At 38.5% G+C, this 24,579-nt stretch overlaps 4 protein-coding genes across 4 annotated transcripts; all 4 read left to right on the forward strand.

Annotated features, from left to right (window-relative positions):
- Positions 1 to 9,540: 9,540 nt before the first annotated feature.
- LOC112186856 (AAA-ATPase At2g18193) lies at positions 9,541 to 11,212 on the forward strand. The gene has a single exon (XM_024325398.2). It carries the CDS (start codon positions 9,598 to 9,600, stop codon positions 11,095 to 11,097), a length of 1,500 nt encoding a protein of 499 aa, XP_024181166.1. The 5' UTR covers positions 9,541 to 9,597; the 3' UTR covers positions 11,098 to 11,212.
- A 3,656-nt stretch (positions 11,213 to 14,868) lies between these two features.
- Positions 14,869 to 15,905, forward strand: LOC112186859. The gene is made up of 2 exons (XM_024325401.2): positions 14,869 to 15,412; positions 15,669 to 15,905. The coding sequence occupies exons 1-2, from the start codon at positions 14,892 to 14,894 to the stop codon at positions 15,874 to 15,876; spliced, it is 729 nt and encodes a 242-aa protein (XP_024181169.1). The 5' UTR covers positions 14,869 to 14,891; the 3' UTR covers positions 15,877 to 15,905.
- Positions 15,906 to 18,175: 2,270 nt separating this feature from the next.
- On the forward strand, positions 18,176 to 21,041 carry LOC112186858 (AAA-ATPase At2g18193). The gene is made up of 2 exons (XM_024325399.2): positions 18,176 to 20,158; positions 20,266 to 21,041. Exons 1-2 carry the CDS (start codon positions 19,193 to 19,195, stop codon positions 20,713 to 20,715), a joined length of 1,416 nt encoding a protein of 471 aa, XP_024181167.1. The 5' UTR covers positions 18,176 to 19,192; the 3' UTR covers positions 20,716 to 21,041.
- Positions 21,042 to 22,009: 968 nt separating this feature from the next.
- Positions 22,010 to 23,929, forward strand: LOC112189058 (AAA-ATPase At2g18193). The gene is made up of 2 exons (XM_024328325.2): positions 22,010 to 23,245; positions 23,349 to 23,929. The coding sequence occupies exons 1-2, from the start codon at positions 22,298 to 22,300 to the stop codon at positions 23,769 to 23,771; spliced, it is 1,371 nt and encodes a 456-aa protein (XP_024184093.1). The 5' UTR covers positions 22,010 to 22,297; the 3' UTR covers positions 23,772 to 23,929.
- The last annotated feature ends 650 nt before the right edge of the window (positions 23,930 to 24,579 follow it).

A 24,579-nucleotide genomic window follows, 5' to 3' on the forward strand; every position in this document is an offset into this window, starting at 1 on the left:
GTCATGCATAGGATCTGCGGCAGCCAACCACTATTTTAATTGGAGCTGCGGTAGATTTGGGTGGTTGACCACGTGTACACGTGGATTTGCCTGCCAATGTCTTTTTTTTATTAGTCGAAAAGATTAAGCCCAAAGGCCCAACCAACAGGCCCACAAATTCAAAACCCTAAATCGGTGTCATAAGTACAAAAAAAAAAAGGGGTTCTTGACCAAAAACTCCAAAATGAGCTAATGTTATCCCACTTACTCCAGCAACAGATTTTTATTCCCACTAACCCAATTTAAAGAAAAATGACTATTCTGCCCTCTGCTTAATTAATAAATTACATACTGCCATTGGTAATCTCTTTCTCATCCTCGATCTCTCTCTCTCCCCCCAACTGACCTCCAGCTCCGGCAATGTTACAGGCCCTCCGGCGCTCCATCCAACCCTTCCGGCGTTTGCAGGTTGACCCAAGCGCTCTGGACCCAGCCTCTCTGGGGTATGACGTAGGCCCTCCTGCTTTCCAGGCCCTCCGGTGCTCGACGAAGGCTCTCCAGAGCTCGATTAAGGTTCTCCAGCGCTAGATCAAGGTTCTCCCGCGCCAGATTTTTATGCCATCGAGCTCTGTCTCCTCTCTCCCCTTCGATCTGACTCTCTCTCCTCTTTTTTTTTTTTTTTTTTTGCTTAAAATGGGGCAGAAGCCCAAAATGAAAGGAAAATGAAAAAGGAGATGGGTGAGTGCGCGGCCTTGATGCTCTGGAGACGAGCTCAGGCCCTTCCTGTTGTGTATTTGGTGTGAAGGACGAAGAAGGACAGAGCTACTTGGTTGCTCTCCCAAGTCCCAACTGAAGTCAAGGCTGCTGATGGTTGGGCCCATTTTGTTTCTATTGCAGGGAAGATTTGTGTTAGAAATGAAAAGGATTTGAGTAGTTAAATTGATTGATGTGACTGATTTGTATCTGTTGCATTTAGTTTGTGATGCATTATTAGCAATTTTATGGTTCCCTTTGGATAGGAGTAGAATCTGAAAAAGATTTTTTTTTATGAGGTAATAGAGGTCTATTGGGGGGCAATAGACGTTTTTAAATTGATGTAATCTCCTCGTTTTTTCTTTAATCAAAGTTTTATTTGTGTAATTTTAGAAAAATTAGTTCTCATTTCGGTAATTGAAACGTATATTGGGGGCAATAGACTAAAAGTTCTATTGAGAGGCAATATACGTCTATTGGAGGGCAATAGACCTGTACTGCCCCTCTATTGGGGGGCAATAGACGTCTATTAGGGGGATATAGATGTCTATTGGGGGCAATAGAGGTTTTCGGAAAAATCCGGTGGGCGGCGGCCCGTGACGGGGCTCCGGCGAAGTCCTCTATGGTCTCTCTCTCTCTCTCTCTCTAAGTAACAAAGGTGAGGGTAAAATGGTATTAAAAAAAATATAAAACAAAAAAAAAATTTTAACATGATATTAGGGAAGACCTCCTTAGAGTGTTTTGAGTAAGAGGGAATTAAAAAAAATTTATTGGGTAAGTGAGAAAAAAATCTCTACAAATGGGGTAAATGGACAAAAACCCAAAAAATAAAAAAACAGACAAGACGACTGAGACGAGAACAAATAAAACTTAAAAAAATATATATAAATTAGCTATAGAAGCAACAAGCATTCCATCAATGCTCCTGGTGATGCTTCATCATCGTCTTTTTCAATAGGCGGAGGGCACGGCAGAACATCAAAACGTCTTTGTTTCAACTTTCGTCGACCAAGACAAACCCTACCTAATTATTTGATGAAATTCCATACTGCAGCCTAATCTCTACGTCTCCCAGCTCTTTGGAATCTTTTACCTGTCAGATCTAGCTTTCATCTTTAACCTCAGTGAGTATTTTTTTAATTTTATTTTTCTAACTATTTTTACTTTTATGCGAGAGTAATATATTAATCTCTGTCTTAGTGTTTTTGTTCATGCTAGTAGTTATTCAATTGAACCTCAAGATATATATATATATATATATACATATATATATATATATAGATCCTATCCAGAACGAGGCATCGCTTTGAAATTTCAGAGCGAGGTTAGGGTTTAGGGTCACTTGTCGGTCACATATCCACATCTCAACCGTTCAGTTTCTAGGTACCAATGTATAGATCACCTCTGCAAAATTTCAGCCAAATTGATGGTCGTTAAGGCATTGATAACTCCCTTAAAGCTAGTACGGTTCAGGTTGGACAGATTCAGTTCGTCCATTGGTTTAAGCGAGTTAGATACCTTAAAGACCATCAATTTCGTTGAAATTTTGCAGAGATGATCTATACATTAGTATCTAAAAACTGAACGGTTGAGATGTGGATATGCGACCGAAAAGTGACCCTAAACCCTAACCTCGCTCTGAAATTTCAAAGCGATGCCTCGCTCTGGATAAGATCTGTATATATATTATACTATTATTAAGAGAAGAGGGTTTGTTAGCCAAAATCTAGAATTCTAACATAAATGACCCTAGAAGAATAATAAACTTTGAGAATTAATTAAATTAAAAGGATAATTAAGACATTTATAAAAATATATTTTTATTAAAAAATAAACAAAAAAAAGTATCCACAATCCACTTTTCTCTCCCCATCATCTTTTCTTTGCAATAACTAACTTTTTTCTTTTTTATTTTCTGAAAAATAATAATAATAACTTACACATGCAGAACATGTGTGAGGAAATACTAGTGTGTGTGTGTGTGTGTGTCTATATATATATATATATATATATATATATATATATATATAGGTTCTAAAGAGGACATTCGGAACCCAGAAAAAGTGCGGACGTCTGGGATTTCTCTGCGATCAAGCTCTGACGGTGGCGCGCCTCTTGCCGGACGGAGGCCAAGGGCATCCCAAACCAGTTTGTAGTGAAGACGAAGGCCAAAGAGATCGAGGCAACCGCAACGCAACTATCACCGCCGGAGGAGGGACATCCACACTTTTTCTGGGTTGCAGACATGATCTTCAGAACCGGCCTATATATATAATCCAATTTTAAAGTTATAATGTATAGATCATTTTTTTTGTAATAGAAGAAATATCTTTATTGATGGCATTTAGCATTGTTGATTACAATCAAAGTTTAAGATGTCCATAATGCAACCTGGAGGTACATTAGACCAAATAGCACTACAATTGTCATCATAAGCTAAACTGGCTAGCCTGTGAGCCACCGCATTGCATGTTCAAGCCCTTGAAGCCATTTGTATGTCATCTATAATAGCAGCAAAATCGAGTAAATCATACCTTGAATTAGCAATGTCCATGGTGGCCTGAAGACAGTCAGTTTCTATCACAATGCCTTGGTTTGGAAAGGACTGCAAGAACTGCATCCCATGACTTATTGCCATTAGTTCCACTTGCTTAGCTGCAGTTTCTAATGTATAGATCATTTCTGCAAATTTTCAGTCAAATTAGTGACTGCTAAGGTATCGAACTAAATTAAATCAATGGACAAACCGAATCTGTCCAACCTGAACCATTCATGTTTATAATTGTAAATCACAATTTTGAATGCCTTAAAGATTATCAATTTAATTAAAAATTTGTAGAATTGATCTATTCATATAGACCTAACAACTTTCTCTTAAATTGGCCAAAAAAAATAGGAACCCTTAGTGGAAGGGCCCTGTTATATATATATATATATATATAAGGAAGTCCTTAAATATTAATGTCTAAGAATTTTCTTGATAGACCCACTTTTCGAACACAAATCCACATCTCGACGGTTCAGTATTTAGGTCCTAATGTATAAATCACTTCTGCAAATTTTCAGCCAAATTGATGATCGTTAAGGTATTGAACTAGATTAAATCAATAAACGAACCGAATCTGTCAACCGGAACCATTCGTGTTCATAATTGTAAATAGCAGGTTTGAATGCCTTAATGATTATCAATTTAGTTGAAAATTTGTAGAGATGATCTACTCATATATACTTAAAAACTGAACGGTCAAGATGTGGATATGCGATCGAAAAGTCTGTCTATCAAAAAGTCACAAACTGTACCTAAACTATCAGCCACTAATAATTTTCGTACCTCAAGTTCAAAAAATATCAGATTGGTACCTGGACTTTTAACCCCGACCCAAGATACGTATCTAGGAACAGTAAAACCGTTAACAAGGTTAACTTTTCAAGGGTAGAGTCATCATTTCACTGTTCATCTTCTCCAAAGCTCTCTCTCCTATCTCTCTGTAATCTCTGGTGACTACAGTACTAATCACATTTCTTAATTTTCACATCGATTTTGCAAAACAATTCAGAACATGAGTAATTATTACAAGGATGTCAACCAAACAGATTAAGCTATGATTTCATCCCATTCTTTGTGTTCTACATTTCAGTACAGAATAATGTTCAAAATGATAAAGTAATCTGGGTTCACATCTAAAATCAATTGGGGTAATGAATGAGGTGGCCTAAACTCTTACAAACTCATAGGCAATATCCTATTTTTCCCATGTGGGTTGTATATATTCTCAACACTGGGTTCCACATCCAAAACCAACTGGTAGTGAATGGACTTACCCAAACCCTTATAAACCTATAGGCAATGTCTCATTTTTCCCATGTAAGATGTATATGTTCTCAACACGCCCCCGCATGTGTGGCGAATTTTCAAGCCATATACGTGGACAACTTATGTTGGGTGACGGTGATCATGTGTGGCCATCACTGAAACTAAACAAGTGGATAACCCGCTCTGATAACATGATAAAGTAATATGAGGTTCACATCCAAAACCAGTTAACAATGGATGGAGTGGCCCAAACCCTTATATTTGGTGAAATGGAGCTCGTATGGCCGCGAGGCATGCACACGTGAGATAACTGCTCTAATATCATGATAAAGTAATCTGAGGTTCACATCCAAAACCAATTGGCAATAAATGGAGTGGCCTAAACTAGCTAGGGGTCATCATGGGCAGGGCTAGGGTTGGCCCTACCCTAAATTTTAGGGCTTAGGGTCAGGCCTGGCCAGGCCTAGTCAAAGTCAACAAAATTTAGGGCCAGGGCTTAAATATACTAACCCTTACTTGCTTGGAAAGCCCGATCCGCTAGGGCCGAAAAGGCTGGGTCAGGCTGACCTTCAAAATAGGGCCAAATAAAGCTGAAATGGGCTTTATTTTGTTTAACAAAAAAAAAAACATTATTTTTTTTTCCTCAAAATGTGACTCAATGGTTATATAGGTAATACAAGACTCATTATTTTTTGTTGATCATATTTAATATATATATATAGGAATTAACTTATAACATTTATTAATATTAGTTAAGGTGGTTATATTCAATTAACTATCTCTCTAAGGCTCCCAATATTAATTGTTGTGTAACAAAGAAAATAAAAATTAAAGAAAACAAAGCTTACCAAATCAATTACAAAAAAAGAGATAAATTGCATATTATAGAGAAAAGAGAAACATAATTAAAAAATAAAAAAAATAAAAAATTATTACGGCTTATTCGAGTGGGCTTAAAGGGCCAGCCCGGGCTTCATTTTCATGGCACATACCATACCCTATTTTAGAAAGGGTCGGGCCGGGTCAGGCTTTGGCCCTATAGGCCGGGCGGGCTTAGGGCCGAAAGGCTGAATGATGACCCTTAGCCCAAACTTTTATAAATTCAAAGGCAAAGTCCAATTTTTCTCATGTGGAATGTATATATTCTCAATACAAAACAAAAGAGTGGATACAAGAGGGACAAGAAGGCTGTTTAATCTCTATGTGATCATCTAAGGCTTTGAAACTCACTCGAAAATGATCAGCATCCGCCAGAACCCGAGGACCAAAAGTGCTGAGAGATTTGTGTGCACCTTGAGGTGGTTGTTGTTATTTTATTTTTTTCTAAAGTGGAGGTAATATTTTTTAGGGGGATTCTAGTTTGACCTCCAAATTTGCTATTTGGACCTCTCATACTTATTGGACATCTAATTCGCTTTTTTAAATACTTAAATAGCTAAGTGCACCACCTTAATTTTACCAAAATATCCTTGAACAATTAAATTTAAACAATCTTTTGTTCTATTGTTTTATGAGAGATTATTCAGAGCACCGCCGTGTACTTACACCAACATAAATGAATGGTTAGATTACATTAATTACACTTTTTGTTTATTAAAAATAAAGTTGATAATAAATATCAAGGGTTGAGATTATTTTATAAGGGCTGGGTCACTTACACCGTCGGTGCATAGAATAATTTCCATTGTTTTATTATTATTATCTCTATTAATTCAACTAAGAGAAGAAGAAGAAGCAGAATGAATTAACCAAATTGCAGATTTGGACTAGTCAAGTAAGTCAAGTTTTAGGTATTAATGCTGCTCGTGAGTCTTCTGGGTATTAACGCTCGAACTCGAAGAAGAGCCTTTTCTAAAAGCGAGATTCTTTGATGTTGGTTCCCTCGGATCTATCAATCAATCCAACATTTTACAGTGTCATAAGCCATGGAGAATTGAAGATATAAACTTTGAAGAAAAAGTTAAGGGAAGTAGTGTTACTGTTGCATTCATCTATCCCTTCCTAAAGTTGAAAAGGAGTAGTTTTGCTTACAAGTATAAAGGTCAAACTTATCTAATTCCATCTTCAAAATATGGGACTTTAATAGAAAACAATAACAATTAAAAAATTTCTACAAATGTATTATCTCGCATCCAAGCATAGGAGATTGAAGGGAGAACATACTTTGAAAGTAAAAAGAAAAACGTCCTTAGTTTGTCGCGGGAGGTAAGAAGAGTTTTTTTTTTCTTTTCTCTCTCTCTGTATCCTTATATGTTTTTTTATATGAGTTGACAAAGTCAAATAACTATTAAAAAATGATGGAGGTCCTTATAGCAAATTTAAAGGTCAAACTAGAACCACCCTATTTTTTAAAGTCAAAAAATTGTTGAAATAGTAAAAAAAATAATTATAAAAAAAAAAAAAATTTAAAAAAAAAAAAAAAAAAAAACTCTGTTTGAGACTGTTGCATAGAATGTGAGACTGGTAGCGCCTTTCCTACCATTTTCGGGTGTTTGAAGCTCTAAAGGAGATGCTTCCCACCTAATTTGGGCTAATTCTAATAGTCCTTAGAACATTTCATTTTTTTTTCTTGAAGGTTATAGTTATTAAGTTTTAATAACTTAGATATTTTTTTGGGGCACCATTCCTCTGGATTGCAAGATGTACCATTCTTCTTCATTCATGCGTATTGGTAGGCAGCTGTAATATAGATATTGTCAGCCCCAGACGTTTTGCAACTTTAAATTTTGATATACAGTCGGCTTTTGTTTGAATATGTCTAGCAGATGGACATCTAAGGTCCTTTTATGTATTTTCAGTGGACAGTTTATTCTCCAGTTAATACTACGCTGCAACTATACTGATAAAACTATTTGTTTCTCACTAGGGAAAAAACAACGTAACAATGTAGAAGAACTCATATTTAGCTCATAACCCGGCCAGTTTGGTGATATTCTTCATCACAGCAAGCAAATTCAATGAATATGCATCTTTCTTCATGTTTCCGAAGATCTGAAATGCACCAAAAGCAAGAACAACCAAAAAAAAAGAAAAAAATTCAGTGCAAAAACATATTAAAATAGGCTTCCTTTCTTGGGGAGTATGGTACCTAATGATATTGCGGCTCCTAACTCCATTTTCTGATCAAAGAAATTTCAACAATGAAGGGCTGCTATAATTGCATTAATAATATCTGAGGGAACTGCATATGCAATGCTAATTCTCAGCTTGGATATATGCAGACAAATGGGAAGCAGTAGCAAACAAGAAGCAGCTAGTACAAGTGATGAATTTTACAAAATGGGAACAAGTAAATTCAACAGCTTAGACAATGCTGCTCATGGAAGGTTTAGTCCTATTCTATTCAAGCAACACATTCCTCAATGAAGCCAATAAACAAATGTGTCCCTACTTGATTGCGTTCAAAGAGTATATGCTTCTAATACTTATCAAAGAAGTTACTAAAGGAAGTTGCAGTGTTAAACCGCCTCAATTCCCAATGGTCAACTAGCTGTACATTCTGTAGATTTATTCTAATAACCTGACCTTAAAATCGTAATTTGTGATATGTAATTGCTGTAACAATGCAAAGACTTAATTAGGATCTAAACTCCTTAATTCATCAACTCTTTCCCATAGCTTGCGATAGAATGTTGAGGTAACCCTATGTTATCCAGAGAGAAGAAGCCTTATACCTTGGGAGCCACAGATGCTTACTATTTACAGATCCGGGAAAGAGCTGCTATTGATATGGATCTCAATATCAATTTATTCTAGCTTTTTCGATGACCGGTGCCTGCAGCAAAGAAAATATATACATAATTCAGAAATTTTTTAATCAACTAGACAATAACATGTGATGCGCACAACCACACAACAAGGAAATAGAGAAAAGACTAGATCGATATATGACCTAAGGTTGAGCTTTTCACAAAGGATTATTGTAATACTGCATATGTATGTATATGCGTGTTTCCAAGTACCAGATCAACATGCCTCAAGAAGAAGCCAGGGCAAAAGTAGCATATATTTTTGATGCAAAAGTTAGTTACATTAGATCCGCCTAAAATATACAGGACTGCTCCAAATTTTATAGCAGCACATGGCAGGCTTTGTCATCTGGCAACTCCATTAGAGCAAGTGCACCCGTAGTCAAGAAAAGGCAAAGTCGAGAAGTCAAAAATTCGACCGGTCAAGCTACTATTCACTACCACTGGACATGGGTTTGCACCCGTTGTTTTTCTTGCCCGGTCAACACTGTTCACTGTTCATAGTACTGTTCACGCAATTCACTGTTCATCCGTGGGTTTCACTATTTAAATTTTCTTGCCCGTTTTTATGGCTTTGGGCATGGAAGGGCAAGACTTGCCCAGTCAAGCTTGGGCCGGTGGAAACCATTTTTCTGCATAGCCAGGCAGCCACATCAACATTCCTTCTTTTTGCCCGGGCAATCCAACACCGGTGGACTTGCTCTTAGTGGCCAAACCGGGTATATGCCCATGCCCTTTGTGCTCAATGATCCCACCACACAAATTTTGTGTGATGGAGGTTAAAAACAATGGAATAGAGGTTAAAAAAAAAAAAAAAAAAAAAGGAAGTCTCCAATATTTCACTTTTTACCATCCTACGAAGTTGAATTATCTGGAGTAGATGTCGACATTGCTTTATTTTGAGTCACAGTCTTGTAAAGTTGTATACTTGTATTTGCCACACCGTTTCACCCACCAAGGTTTGAATGCTCTGTTTTTTTTTTTTGTTCTTTTTTTAATGCTTTATTTGTGAGTCACAAACTCACAATGGTTGTACAGTTGTTCTTTCCTTTTATGGAGAGGAACACACCTTTTATCCCTTTGGCATATATGAGCACTATTTCTAATCCAGATGGAATTGATCCGCGTGTCATAAACCGACTGAAACAGAGAAATTTGCTTCAAAACTACGCAAACCCACGTAGACTTTTCCTTGCTGCCCAAGTTCAGCCAGCTCATCCAGCTCACCATAAATAAAGCCCCCTTCAATGTACCTCCTCCCTCCTCCTAAACGTAGAGGAACCAAATCCAACTACAATCACAATGACAATGTTTCCACTCAATTTTGAGAGTCTCAATCTCACAAACATGCCCACAACGGCATCGTCCTTGTTCTCAGCCTATGCCTCCCTCACCGCATTCATAATGTTGGTCCGTTCCATAGTTGATCAGCTGATCCCCCACGAGCTCCGCTACTACATCTACTCGGCCTTCGGCCGCCTCTTCACCCCTCGCCCCTCCGACCTCACTCTCATCGTCGATGAGTGCTGCGGCATGGTTCAAAACCAAATCTATGAGGCGGCGGAGGTCTACCTCCGGACCAAGGTCAGTCCCCTAAACGACCGTCTCCGGGTGAAAAAGGCACCTCGGCAGAAGAACATTACCGTCACGATTGAAAAGGGTGAAGAAATCAAAGACAGTTTCGACGGGATAAACATCAACTGGCGTTTTGTGTGCAGCGGAGGAGAGAATGAGCAGAATAGCCATGCGCAACAGAAGCGTCAGTTTGAGCTGACAGTGAATAAGAAACATCGAGTCAAAGTAATCGAGTCCTACTTGCCGTATGTGCTTGACAGGGCCGAGGCCATTAAGAATGAGGACAAGGTTGTGAAGCTCTATAGCCAAGAGGGGTCTTATGATCCGTATGATGATGAATCCAATTCGGACTGGAGTTCGATAAATCTGGATCATCCGGCTACCTTGGAGACACTTGCCGTGGATGCCGAGGTTAAGAGAACGATCATTGAGGATTTGGATAGGTTTTTGAGGAGGAGAGAGTTTTATAAGAAGGTTGGGAAGGCCTGGAAAAGAGGGTACCTGTTGTATGGTCCACCCGGGACTGGCAAATCCAGCTTGATTGCTGCCATGGCTAATTATCTCAAGTTTGATATATATGATGTGGAGCTTACTAGTATTAAAGACAACTCGGAGTTGAGGAGGACACTGCTGACTACGACAAACCGTTCTATCTTGGTCATTGAGGATATTGATTGCAGTGTGGAGGTGCAAAACCGGGAATGTGAGGTGGAAGATCATCAACCATCTAACACCAAGTTAACACTCTCCGGCCTACTGAACTTTATAGATGGTTTGTGGTCAAGCTGCGGAGATGAGAGAATCATTGTGTTCACCACCAACCACAAGCACAAGATAGACCCGGCATTGTTGCGTCCTGGTCGAATGGATGTGCACATTCACATGTCATATTGCACTCCAAGCGGGTTCAGGATCTTGGCCTCTAACTACCTTGGTATGCATGAAAGCAATCCTCATCGCCTATGCGGAGAAGTTGAGGAGTTAATCGAGAGCTCAAAGGTCACCCCCGCGGAGATTGCTGAGCAGCTCATGAAGAGTGAGGATGCTGATGTTGCTCTTGAACGACTTGTCGATTTCCTGAAAAGAAAGAAGGAAGAGAGCAATAAAATTGGGGATGAAGGGACTAGTAAATCCGAAATTCAAGAAACAGATCAAAACGCAGAAAAGTGGAGCTCAGTCAGTAGCGATGATGAACTTAAATCTTCTCTTTCAGATGCTCAAGTATGAAAGTGTTGTCTCCTTTTTGTTTGCCGGACAATGCTTAGATTCACCCAAGGGGTGAATGAGTATATTCACACTGTCTTGTAATTAACGCATAATAATTTATAATTTTCTAATCCAACCATTCATATTGCATGTATAACGTAATACAAAGATTAGTTCTGTAAAAAATAATCAAATTGAAGATCTTTTAATTATTCATTTCTATGAGGACAATTCTTAGGTTCACCCCTGATGTGAATGAGCATATTCACCTCTATTGTCGATTAACATACTTTTATTTAATAAATTTATCATTCAACAGTCTATATCTTAGATTAAACTTTAAAGATAATCTCTGTAAAAAATCAATTGAATCAGAAATCGTTTAATTATTTATCGAATCAAACAAATAGATGGTTCTAACAACACTTAATACTACTATGATGAACCGTCCATGTACTTCATAGAAATGAATAACTAAAAGGTCTTCAATTTGATTGATTTTTTACAAAGCTAATTTTTGTTTGATGTTATGCAACATGAATGGTCGGATTATAAAATTATAAAGTTAAAATGCATTAATCACAATAAAGGGTAAATATGATCATTCACCTCAGGGGTGAACCTAAGAATTAAGAATTGTCCTTTCTATGAAATACATGAAAGATTCATCATAATAATAGTAAGTATTGTTAGAACCATCCATTTGTTTGATTTAATTAGATGATTAAACAATTTCCAATTCGATTGATTTTTTGCAAAGATGATCTTTAAAGACTAATTTAAGAAATGGACCGTTGGATTATAAATTTATTAAGTAAAAATATATTAATCGACAATGGGGTGAATATACTCTTTCACCGAAGGGGTGACCCTAAGAATTGTCCTTGTTTGCCTTCATGGGCATTATAACCAAAATGAAAATATACGACTTGCTGAACTTCAAAATGAAAATACAAAAAAAAAAAAAAAAAAAAATTGAAGGATTCTGGTGTTTGTTTCCTAAGCATCTCATGATTCTCATCTCTGGTGCATAACCCAAAAGGTTAATACACAGAACATCAAATATCAAACTTTTGCTTCTCCGAACGAAGTCAAGCAATATACATTATTGCTGACAATAATTTGTTGTTAAAGTTAATACTTATGTGGATGCCATTTTCATTGGGAAAATCCACCCGACAAATTTCTGTTGACAATGTTTTACTCGCGAATAATTAGTTATTAAAAGTGTTGGGGACGAAATTTCATCGGTGCAGTGTATCATAATACTCGGTACGCTGTATAATGATCAACTCATCAAAGTGGTCATCGAAATAACAATTGTAATCATTTGTATTTTCAACCAATCCATTTCATTAAATTTTCTATCAAATTTGGACCTACTTACGAAACACAGAAAGTCTAAAAACTACTAAGGATAAAGACGGAAGGTAAGGTCATAATTTTTTTTTTTTTTTTGAGAATTTTTTTTTTGAGAATAAGAATCCTTTATTGAAAATAACCAAGATTACATAAAATGGGAATGACCGGTGGTGGACAAGAACTCCCCACTCTCCTCCCTAAAAACCGAACTAGTTACGGGTCCATCATCAAGAATGACATCCATGAGCCAAAAGAGCCCAACCCCTAACCACCTATTTCGCCCAACCTCACAAGCTACAGATAACCCCGAGAAACTCGATAGCACCCCATAGACAACCGCCAGGGCGCCAGAGAAACCAGCGCCCTCTTCCACACCGCGTTCTAATGAAACCAGACCACGTGCAAGGATCGCTTGTTAGCACATTGACCATAAGATAAAACCGAATATAAACCAGCTCGACCCCAGGAATAATACCATATCCATGGTACCCCAACTTGACCCAACCCTAGCTCACAAGAGTAGGGACAATCTAATGACAGAAAAAACCTAACCAAAGAACTAACCAAAAAATTACTCTAATAAAAAACAAAAACAAAAAGGAGCCATCATACTCCTCCTCCCTCCCCTTAAGTGCTCCGTCGACGGCCCACCACCACAAGAGTGTCAGGACTCTCCCTTCGAGCTCGCCTCGCCGAAGAAACCCAGACCATGCAGCGAGCCACGCCAAACTTCTGGCCTGTTGTCCAAGAAACTGATCAGAAATCACCATGTCCTGCCACCTCAGAGTGGAGGACCTCCACCCCTCTGTGTCCCTCAGTTTGAGAATTAGGTCATAATAAAAATATGAAATAAGAAAGGGAAACATGGAATGAACTTTCATCAGAAATATATAAAAAATAAAAATATATATATATATAAAAAATTAAAAGGGATTTTTTTTTTTATTGCGCTAACTCTAGAGCAGAGTGAAAAAAAACCCTAAGACCCTCGGTTTGCAATCTCGTTCTCGTCCGGCTGCGGCCGGACGTAGGGGCTGGCCTCCTGCCTCACCGTTGTCATGGTTTTGCTGCCGGACGGGAGATCTAATGCCCATGGGATTGTCGAAAGGTTTTGGCTCGGTTTCCGTCAGAATGTTCGGCTGGGATGGTGTGATGGGTGAGCGTGCTTCACGAGTCCGGTCATCGATTCATTCTGCTGGCTTCTGGGATCGACGGTGGCCATGGATCTCGATCGATGGCGTGTGCGATTGCAGGGCCTGCAGAGATGGGTCTTCTGTGCTTATCCAAGTCGCGGAAGCGTTGGCACTGCTCGGCTTGGATCGCCAGGACGAGAAGGTGTGGTTAGGTGGGCGTGGTGACACAGGTCTTGCGACGTGGGTCGGGCGGAACTGGCCGTACAGGTACTGTACGACGGCGTGGTGGAAGGGACAAGGGGGATTGGCCCGAACCAATGATGGGCCTGGTGCATTCCTTGGCGGACTCCCCTATTGGGCCTGCACTGTTTGGGCTGGGGTTCTGCCCTAGTCCATTGCTATTTTGGGTTGGGGTTCTGGCTCTTGGCCCAAACCTATGTTTTTAGCTTTTTGTCTAATTACAATGAGTTCCCTTGTATTAGGACCCTAACGAGTGTTTTGTTTTAGCTTGTCTATTTGCTATGTTTTTTCCATAGCTTATAGGCTCGCTGTTATGCGAGCGATAAGTTCAAATATAGTTGGTCTATCCTATGTATCACTGTGGCTCCTCCACGAAGTCTTGTCTGGCTATTGTTATGTGTCAGTGAATGGGGTATGTAATGGCCTTTTTGGCATGTGCTATTATCAATGGAATTACCATTATTTCAAAAAAAAACTTTCATCAGAAATATAGGCCAGTAAATATGAGCTGTTTATTAAATGACTAGCTTTTGTTGTGTTATGTGAATAATTACTAATTAGGTAAAACAATTAAGTTTTTGATAAATTTGCTTTTAAAAGTCCTATTTGTAAAAAAAGCTGCAAAACATATATTCGGCAAATTTAAATGTAGAATGTTATGATAATATATAGTGATTAATTAAACATTTGTTACAGCTGTCTCTCAAAGAAGTTAGCATTCCTAAACCCGAAACCCAAATCAATTTTCGTGCCATGTTTGTTGAAAATTGAAATCATTGACCATGCTTTGCTTTTTGAAATCACATGTCATGCTTCCTCTTTTGAAATCCATTGTCATGATTTGTCGTGACATTAAGGTTGACGAGGCAGTAAAGTAGTACATGCCATATATGCCTATAGCGCGTCTGGGCTACGCCGAAGTGGGGCCGCCTTGCTGGCGTCTTCTTCTCCACACAATGTAAGATGGGAAGGGCACAGTAGTAATTAGCCACTTCATTGTCGTTATTAGTTTAAAACCAAACCGTTACGGTAAAATCCGAAGGGTTTTCATGACAAATCCCACATGCCAACTTGAATCATATGAATGAATTGTCGCCGAACCCAAAAAGCCAATTTTTTATACTCATATCAAACCTCTCATCTTCTCTGAAAACCCCATCTTCATCATCCACCACGATCTCAGAAACCCACCTTTCAAATTCAACTACTGATCATCAACCTCAAGCCCCAAAATGCCTATCACTTGAAGTACCCTTCATTCCCACATGCACAAATACCCCACCTTCCTTAGCCAACGCCCTCATCCACTACGCCACCACAAACATCACCCCACAACAAACCTTCAAAGATATATTAGTATCAGCAAGGATCCTAGCAAAGAGGACGCCCTGCAACTTCCTCGTCTTCGGCTTAGGCCGGGATAGCCTCATGTGGGCGGCTCTCAACTATGGTGGCTCCACCGTTTTCCTAAAAGGAAGACTGAGATTGGAAGGAAGTGTACCTGCGACGACGAGCTTCAATGACAAAATTAAGCGGCGCAACGGGAGACCCATCATGAATCATATGAGTGAAGTGAAGACTATGGTTTTCAGATTCTGCTGGTATGCATGTAAAGGGTCCTGAGTTAGTGTCTAAGTTTTTCAAATGGTCAATTTTGGTCTGAAATGAACGAACACAGAAAAGCCAAACCGCCACTGTGAGCAGTGGTCTCGGCGGTGGCTGTAATCAACTAAAATGGCAACTTTTCCAAAATTAATCGAAATCAAAAACCACGTATAAAAACGTGTACATCATGAAAAGTAGACTAAGTTCCATACTTCATGCATTGTAAACCGTCGTCGGGTCGGGATATTGCAGGGAAATCGCCGTAAAACACAGAACTCGTCGGCTTCGATTCTCTCTCTACACCCATTCAATGGACCAACCGAGATTAGAAGCGGAACCGCAGCAAGGAGCTGAATCGATTGAGAGCCGTGCGCCGCCGCTTAGTGGCCGTACCCCAGAGTCCCGATCGGGTTACTTAGGCGGGTCGGCGAACAAGAAATGGGTCGAGCATCTGGGATGATTGATCCGATCAAGCCCTTTTCTGTTTGCTTCAAATAGATCTAGTCACTATATACATGGAGTCAACGGTCTAGATTAGACGGTTATTAGAGTTAATGGTTCAGATCGCACAGCGAATTTTCTTTTATTAAAAATGAATTTACATAATTTTTTAAATTTTATAAATTCATAATAATTAGCTCGGATATCCAAAAAAATTTCACAAACTCGTCGCATCCCGTAATTTATTATCCAACATTCAAATTGAATATTTTATATCAAGAATATTTTAAAAAATATTTCTCGTAGGTCAAAAAGTCTAAGAAGTTTCAATAAAAAATTTCCATTTACTTCTTTATCTTAAAAACGCCACATTTATTTTGTTTAAAATTTTGTTTCAGTAACAAATTTTGTAAAAAATTATAATAAACTACACATTGCTTGGATTATATTAAAATGCGTAATTATTTTTATAATAAAAAAATATATGCATTTTTATTTCAACAGTCGAGATGGACTTTTTCCATATTAGGCATATTTTTTCATATTTTGTGAAATTCAAAGAAAAAATAAAATTTAAAATCGATAAATTAAAAATTTTCTATGTGCTTATTGAGTAGTAATATGCATTAGGTAAAAATATTAACCCAGTCCATCATCGTTTCAACATCTCTCAAAGCAGCCAATTCTATAAATGTTTATACTTTCATAAAGAGAGCCGAATCACAATGAGATAAATGTCCCAAAATTTTGGATCGCACAAAATCCTTATAGTCTACTAATGTAGTATAACATGTTTATTAGTTGTAGACTTGTAGGGAAAATGATACCTTTCAAGATGAACATGGTGAAAGAAAAAGAATTTGACAAAGGATTTCACTCCTACCCCCATGGTGACTCGAACTCATGACTTCGTCATTAGGTAGTGGGTGCTTTAACTACTGAGCTAACAACACTTCGTCATTAGTGTTATATAGCATGTTTATTGGTTGTAGAGAAAATTTTACCTTCCAAGATGAACAAGGTGAAAGAAATAGAATTTGACAAATTCGACCGTTGGATGTGATCAAGGCTGGTAAATATGGCTATAGTAAAAAATTGACTTGTTTTCGTCATTCTTTTGGTCTCGATCCTCATGGTCAAACCTAAATTCTAAATATTCATCAACCTAAAACACTTGTAACCATTCCCTCAGAACTTCTTTTTTTGATCTGTTAGCGCTCACACTCTCCTGGGGACAAGGTGTATCAACCTATGTAAAAAATTAGGGACATTTCTCTTCCCATAATTCGACTCCCCTTAGAGAAGCGTAATTGCATATTGTGTTGGGCCCCTTTGACCAATATGAAAACGAAGGCCAAATGAGTTAATTTTTGTTCACCGTACCTATTAACATGAGTTAAATGCATGTGTAATATCAAATCTATCGATTTTTAATTCAGTGTTTGCAAATCACTAGAAATACCTATGTGCTTACTAATGTTGTATAACTTGTGTATTGCTTATATAGTGATGTAAACTTTTCAAAAATGACAAATAGGAGGAAATTGATTTTTTTTAGACCAACCGTTGGATGAGATTATTGAAATATTTTATGTTTATTGTAAAAAAAATCAACCAATTTCATAATCGTTTTAATTTCGATTCAAATGGTCAATCAATGACAACTTAATAACACTATATTTATTAAATACATTCCTCTAAAGGCAACCCCATGAAGACATTAGACATTGTGGGAACTGACCGTTGGATGCAATGACTGAGACGTTTTGTGCTCATTTTCACAATATTCTCCAAATTCGATTTCGTCTCAACAACCATTCACTTGGTCCACTTGGTCAATCGATGTCTCGTTTTTACTAAAACTAAAACACAATTTGACAATCCATCATTCATACTATGAGAGTACTTTTCATGACCATTGCTCGGTAAACCTCTATTATCCATATATAAGAACTCATTAAACTTGATCTTCACGATTAGTTTTTCTAAACACTTTAATGTTATATTTAATGAAATTTAATCAAGTATTCAAGTTTAATTTTTTTAATTATTTTAAATTTTTCTTTCCAATTCATTTTTAAGTCACTAATGTCATAGAACAATAACCACCAATTTTAAACTAAAAAATTGAGTTTATTATGAATTAAGAAAAAAAAAATCAACAAAAAAAAAAAAAACAACAGCAACAACAAAAGGGAATGAGGTGGCTTGATCCCAGGTCGCCACTCTTGATTTCTTCTGCCTTAGCCAACGCACCCCTGCTGCTAACACACAATTGTTATCATGAATTTAATATTTATAGTCTTCCCCTCAGATTTATCTTGAGAAATAGAGAACCAGTTGTTTCGGTTTTGATGGAGATCGGTTATGGTTTTTGTTGCTGCTGTAATCTTAGAGTTTAACTTATTTTGGAGACACGGATTATTGGTTTTGGCTGTTAACTTGTTATTTTCCTTGGCTAATTTGTTTCTTCTTAAAAATCTTTCATGATTCGTACGTTGTTTTTGGGGTTGGATGATTCGATTTTGATGGAGAATGATTCTGGTTTTTGTTGGTGTGATTTATAACTAGTCTAGTTTGATGGTGATGGCTGCCGCGGTTTGAGAAACAGAGAACCAAATGAACCAAAGCCTCGAATCTCAGGGAAACACAGAGACTCTTGAGCTTTCAGAGTTTCAGAGCTCTTCGAATCTCAACCTTCAGCCACCATCATCGTCTTCAACTTCCAAACCTTCATCTTCTATCTCATCGCAAGCATCTATTCCTCATCCTCTATCTTCTTCTAATCTATTATTTTTCTGGTACTTGATCGCCGCTTGCTACAACTTTCCTTAAGTTTCAGTGTAGATCGGGAGTTTCAGTTCTGCAACTTACCTTGAATTTCAGATATGTCGGTGACAATACGACTGATTGGCAGGTGAGAGTGGCAGGTGAGAGGAATAGCACCGCGTGGAATGTTAAATGACCACTTCGCCCCTTGTTGAGAGGGATGTGGCTGCGGTAAAGATTTTCTTTTTACCCACTACATCTGGCTTGTCTTTTGTGAAATGTTAAATGACCATTTTGCCCTTCCGTTAAGTGCCATCTTAGGCGTAGCCAAGAATTGTCCATAGCCCATATGGGAAATGTGAATTCTCCACACGGCTTGAACACTGACATATCATGACAATACTTAGAACCTAAGCAAAACCTAAGCAGACACAATTTGCATATATGCCTATTCGATATTTGTCCGAAACTTTTACTCATCCAACTCACTATAAATCATTACATACACCTTCGTCTTCATCCCTCGTCCCATAACCTGAATTCAGAGATTCACTGTCACATTTCCAATGTATCCTTTCGATTTCAAAGACATGCCCACCTCGGCTTCGTCCTTGTTCTCGGCCTATGCCTCAATGGCGGCATTCATCATGTTGGTCCGCTCCATGGTGGACCAACTCCTTCCTCCTGAGTTGCGTTCATATATTTACTCATTTATTCACCAATTCTTCTACTCCCCTCGATCGTTGGACATGACAATCATTATTGATGAGAAGTGTGGCTACATCAACAATCAAGTTTATGAAGCAGCGGAAGTCTACCTCCAGACCAAGATTAGTGATTCGAATGAGCGTCTCCGAGTGACCAAAACACCAGGGCAGAAGAGTCTCAACATTGCCGTTGACAAAGACCAAGAAATCATCGATTTCTTCGATGGCGTTAAGCTTCGGTGGCATTTTGTGTGCGCTGAAGACAAGAATAGTGGTTCTGGTGGTGATGATGAAAAGCGTAAGTTTGAGCTGATTTTTCCCAAGAAGCACAGGACCAAGGTGATAGATTCGTACCTGTCACATGTGTTGGCTCGGGCTAATGCAATTAGAGAAGAGGAAAAGGTTCTTAAGCTTGATTCCCAGCTGACCCAGCATTCGGGTTCAGTAGATCTGGAGCACCCATCAACTTTCGACACATTAGCTATGGACCCCGAGCTTAAGAGGACGATTATCGAGGATTTGGATAGGTTTGTGAGGAGGAAGGACTTCTATAGGAAGGTTGGCAAGGCTTGGAAAAGAGGGTATTTGTTGTATGGTCCACCTGGTACTGGCAAATCAAGCTTGATTGCAGCCATGGCTAATTATCTCAAGTTTGATGTGTATGATTTGGAGCTTACTAGTGTTTATAACAACTCGGAATTGAGGAGGATAATGCTGTCTACCTCAAATCGTTCTATTTTGGTCATTGAGGATATTGATTGCACTGTGGACATACAAAATAGGGAATCTGAGGAGGATGATAATGAACAATCTAACACCAGGGGGGTAAGTAATCTATATATATCTAATATCTCGTTTTATATATTTCGTTTCTAATTAGTGTACATTCAGTTGGGATTGACATGGTGTTTTGAATCTTTTGATGTTTGCAGGTAACGCTCTCAGGCCTATTGAACTTCATAGATGGTCTGTGGTCGAGCTGTGGTGACGAGAGAATTATTGTGTTCACCACCAACAACAAGGATAAATTAGACCCTGCATTGCTGCGTCCTGGTCGAATGGACGTGCACATTCACATGTCGTATTGCACCCCGAGCGGGTTCAGGGTCTTAGCCTCTAACTACCTTGGAATTCATGAAAGTAACCCTCATCGTCTTTGTGGAGAAATTGAAGCTTTGATAGAAAGCACTGAGGTTACCCCTGCAGAAATTGCTGAGGAGCTTATGAAGAGTGATGATGTTGATGTTGCTCTTGAAGGACTCGTCAATTTCCTCAAAAGAAAGAAATCCGAGAGGAGTAAAATAAACGATGAGGGGAGTCGGGGGACTAACAACATTGAAATTGAAGAAACAAATGAAGATGCAGAGAGAAAACAGGCTTGAATTACTTGGTGATCAATTTTGCATCTTCGTTTCTTGAATTTTCCAGTCTTGGATAACCATATATATACCCTTTTGAGACATTTTGTTTTTGAGCTCGTCTCTTCTATGATTTGGATGTAATCCTAGATTTAGTGATCTCCTCTTTGTTGTCCCTTATGCTAGTTGCTACTAAAATCTTTCTGATGTAATGACTTGCAGAACTCAGTTTCGCAACTTAGGAATGAAAATGCAAGTAGAGTTTTTCTTGAATTTGTCTCCAAAGCATCTCAGGTGCTTAAATTGGAGATATAAAGGGTTGAGTTTCTATCCAAAGCATCTGTAGTGTGTTCATGTTCATTATATATTAAGCCATCAGTAGTCTGTAAGACTGTAAGAGTAGCATCAATTTTTATCAATTTAGAAATTCGGAACATGATTAGTTGCAAGGATGGTCAATTGCAGTAACTCCAAGCAGACATTGGATTAAACCAAACATATTAAGAAGAATTTCATCTCCTCCTTTTGGTTCCAACCGAACATAGAATCAAAGTTTAAAACCATACATAGAGCATCAGCATATATACACCAAAACCCGGAACAGAGATTCTGTGAGGCTAGATGGGAAGCGGGTCGTGGGTTTCTCTCCCATCTATAGGAGATTGGGCCTTTGGGCTTAGATCTCATTATGGATGGGTAGTCCCATTGAGAGCACTGCCATTATTGCGGGTTTTTTTTGGAGCGTTCCTCGTTCAGCACTATAGTGTCTACACCGTCTAGATTGATGGGAATGGAAGTCGCGTGGACATCGTTAACCTCACTAGCTAGCTTGCATGAACGTTGTTAGCCTCTTTTATTGGTACAACAACGCTTGGGAGATTGAGCTTCCCACCTAACTGGGCTAAATGCAACACTTAAACCCGTTTAGCTAAATAGGTGTTTATCATCGCCAAAACCAAACATGACTTATCACCAGTTCACCGTCAGACATAAGTATGTCAAACTATGATCTATCATCTTGAAGAGAGGGAAAAAAAAAAAAAGGGACTTATATCACATTTATGTATTTGTTATGTAAATCTAATTACCAATCAATAATATCATAGTGATGTACAGTTGGAAACCTATGAAAATTTCCTTTCTTTTTATTTTTTATATTTTTTAGGTGGAATATGTAGCATTGCATCATCTTCCATCATGTAAGGAAAGATATAACATAAAAAATAAGAAAACAAAACAAAACAAAACTCTTCCATGTTAAGGCAAAGGAAAAGCAAACCTACAGGAAGGTTCATGGAAATCTCTCCTCAGTTTCAGAGGATGCTGCATACTCAGAAGTCAGTTGACTTGGGGTCTTTGCTCTGTAGAGAAATTGAATTGTGATGGAGTTACCAGAAATGCCATCCTCATTTAGATAGATGTATCACATACACATAGACAATGATGGTATAGTAAATTCCACTAGTGGCTACGTGCATCACTTAGACAATAGTCCAAGATTGCTCCTCATGATCCAGCGCACTTGCTATAAATCAAGCACATCCCAGTTCCTTCCATTGTCCCAAACCCTCAATATTCAGAGAATTACAATCCCAGCGACTACAATATGTATCCTCTAAATCTCAAAGACATGCCCACAACAGCATCGTCCATGTTCTCGGCCTATGCCTCCTTCGCCGCATTCATCATGTTGGTCAAGTCCATGGCGGACCAACTCATGTCACTCATCCCCCCTCAACTCCGCTCATACTTGTACTCAATCCTCCTCCACTTCTACACCCCTCACTCCTCTGACCTAACTCTCATCGTGGACGAGAAGTGTGGCTACATGATAAACCAAGTCTATGAATCCGCTGAGGTGTACCTCAAGACCAAGATCAGCCCACTCAACGAGCGTCTTCGAGTGAGCAGAACACCCGGACAGAAAACTCTCAGCATTAACATCGACAGAGACGAAGAAATCATGGACACATTCAACGACATCACACTGAAGTGGTGTTATGTGTGCACTGAAGCAGAAAAAAGTGGTGACAAGGAAAAGCGTAAATTTGAGCTGACTGTCCAGAAGAAACACAAGACCGAGGTGACGGACTCATACCTGCCCTATGTGTTGGCTCGGGCTGATGCACTTAGACAAGAGGAAAAGGTCCTGAAGCTTACTTCCGAAAATTCGGATAATTCAATAGATCTTGAGCACCCTTCAACTTTCGACACATTGGCTATAGCACCTGAGATCAAGAAAATGATTATCGAAGATTTGGATAGGTTCTTGAGGAGGAAGGAGTTTTATAAGAAGGTTGGCAAGGCTTGGAAAAGGGGGTATTTGCTTTATGGTCCACCTGGTACTGGAAAATCAAGCTTGATTGCAGCCATGGCCAATTATCTCCAGTTTGATATTTATGATGTGGAGCTTTCGAGTGTTTATAGCAACTCGGATTTGAGGTCGATTATGCTGTCTACATCCAATCGTTCTATTTTAGTCATTGAAGATATTGATTGCACTGTGGAAGCACAAAACCGGGAAGATAAGAGAAGTGAACAATCTGACACCAACGTGAGTACTGAGTAATCTATATTAAATTATTTATTAGGCACCCTTTTATATATTTGATTTCTAACGAATATATGAGAATTGGCTTGGTGTTTGATAATGGCAGTTTACACTCTCGGGACTACTGAACTTCATAGATGGTATGTGGTCAAGCTGCGCTGATGGAAGAATTATTGTGTTCACAACCAACCACAAGGACAAACTAGACCCTGCATTGTTGCGTCCTGGTCGAATGGATGTGCACATTCATATGTCGTATTGCACTGTGAGTGGGTTCAGGATTTTGGCCTCTAACTACCTGGACATTCATGAGAGCAACCCTCATCGCCTCTGCGGAGAAATTGAAGGGTTGATAGAGCGCATTGAGGTGACCCCTGCAGAGATTGCTGAGGAGCTAATGAAGAGTGATGATGCTGATGTTGCTCTTGAAGGACTTGTTAATTTCCTCAAAAGAAAGGAGGTGGAGGTTGCGAGCAATAGTACAAGGGATGAAGGGACTAAAAAAGCTGAAATTGAAGCAACAAATTAAGACGCAGGAAAAGAGGCGCTGAATAAATTGTATCTAATCCTACATTAGGTGCTGTTTCCTTTTTTGTTATGACTACTGTAATCTTTCTGATAAAATAACTCACGTAATTTGATTTCTAAACTTATGAATGCAAGCTCAAGAAGAGTTGATTACCTGAAGGGTTTTCAAATATATATATATGACTAGCTCTTGAAATTAATGAGCTCCACAAAAGTTGGGCAAATTTGAGAAAATGCATGCATATCAGTCGTGGAGGGCTAACTGTCTTAGGATCAGCCAATATGTACACGAGAACTTAGTATTGGATTTGTAAGTCTGGCTTGATGCAACCATGGCTAATTAATTAATTACCTTAATTAATTAAGAATGATGTTTATTACGTGAAGCTTGCTAGCTTTTACAGCAATTCTGAATTTTGGAAAATAATGCTGCATGTCTTATAGGAATAAGTCTATTTTGGCGATCGAGAATGAGGAAGTTGATTGCAGTTTGGAAACATCAAATCAGGAATCAGGGGAGCTACATCAACCTTCTGTGGACAATAACATCTATTTTTTTTTACATATCTAGTTTATAAAAGGAACAAAGACAGAGAGCTGCTACATTATAACATCTAGTGGCTACATTACTAATCAACTATGGCTGGAGGTAGATTCATCTACTGTACTTGATTGTATTCGCTCTCCTTCATTTGTGCCTTGGCATGCAACTTTGAGTACGTTGGTTAAATTGCTTATACAAGATCTCACAAATGAACTTCAAATCTTCACACAATTAGAGAAGGAAATAAGATAGCAGATGCTCTAGC

Source organism: Rosa chinensis, chromosome 2, assembly GCF_002994745.2.
Source record: "Rosa chinensis cultivar Old Blush chromosome 2, RchiOBHm-V2, whole genome shotgun sequence".
In the NCBI taxonomy this organism is placed as follows: domain Eukaryota; kingdom Viridiplantae; phylum Streptophyta; class Magnoliopsida; order Rosales; family Rosaceae; genus Rosa; species Rosa chinensis.

Coding starts and splice junctions, on each gene's coding strand:
- LOC112186856 (XM_024325398.2), top strand. CDS start 9,598: ATGACAATGTTTCCACTCAATTTTGAGAGTCTCAATCTCACAAACATG.
- LOC112186858 (XM_024325399.2), top strand. CDS start 19,193: ATGTATCCTTTCGATTTCAAAGACATGCCCACCTCGGCTTCGTCCTTG. Junction 20,159..20,265: donor AACAATCTAACACCAGGGGG/GTAAGTAATCTA, acceptor TGATGTTTGCAG/GTAACGCTCTCAGGCCTATT.
- LOC112186859 (XM_024325401.2), top strand. CDS start 14,892: ATGAATGAATTGTCGCCGAACCCAAAAAGCCAATTTTTTATACTCATA. Junction 15,413..15,668: donor ATGGTTTTCAGATTCTGCTG/GTATGCATGTAA, acceptor GGGATATTGCAG/GGAAATCGCCGTAAAACACA.
- LOC112189058 (XM_024328325.2), top strand. CDS start 22,298: ATGTATCCTCTAAATCTCAAAGACATGCCCACAACAGCATCGTCCATG. Junction 23,246..23,348: donor GTGAACAATCTGACACCAAC/GTGAGTACTGAG, acceptor TGATAATGGCAG/TTTACACTCTCGGGACTACT.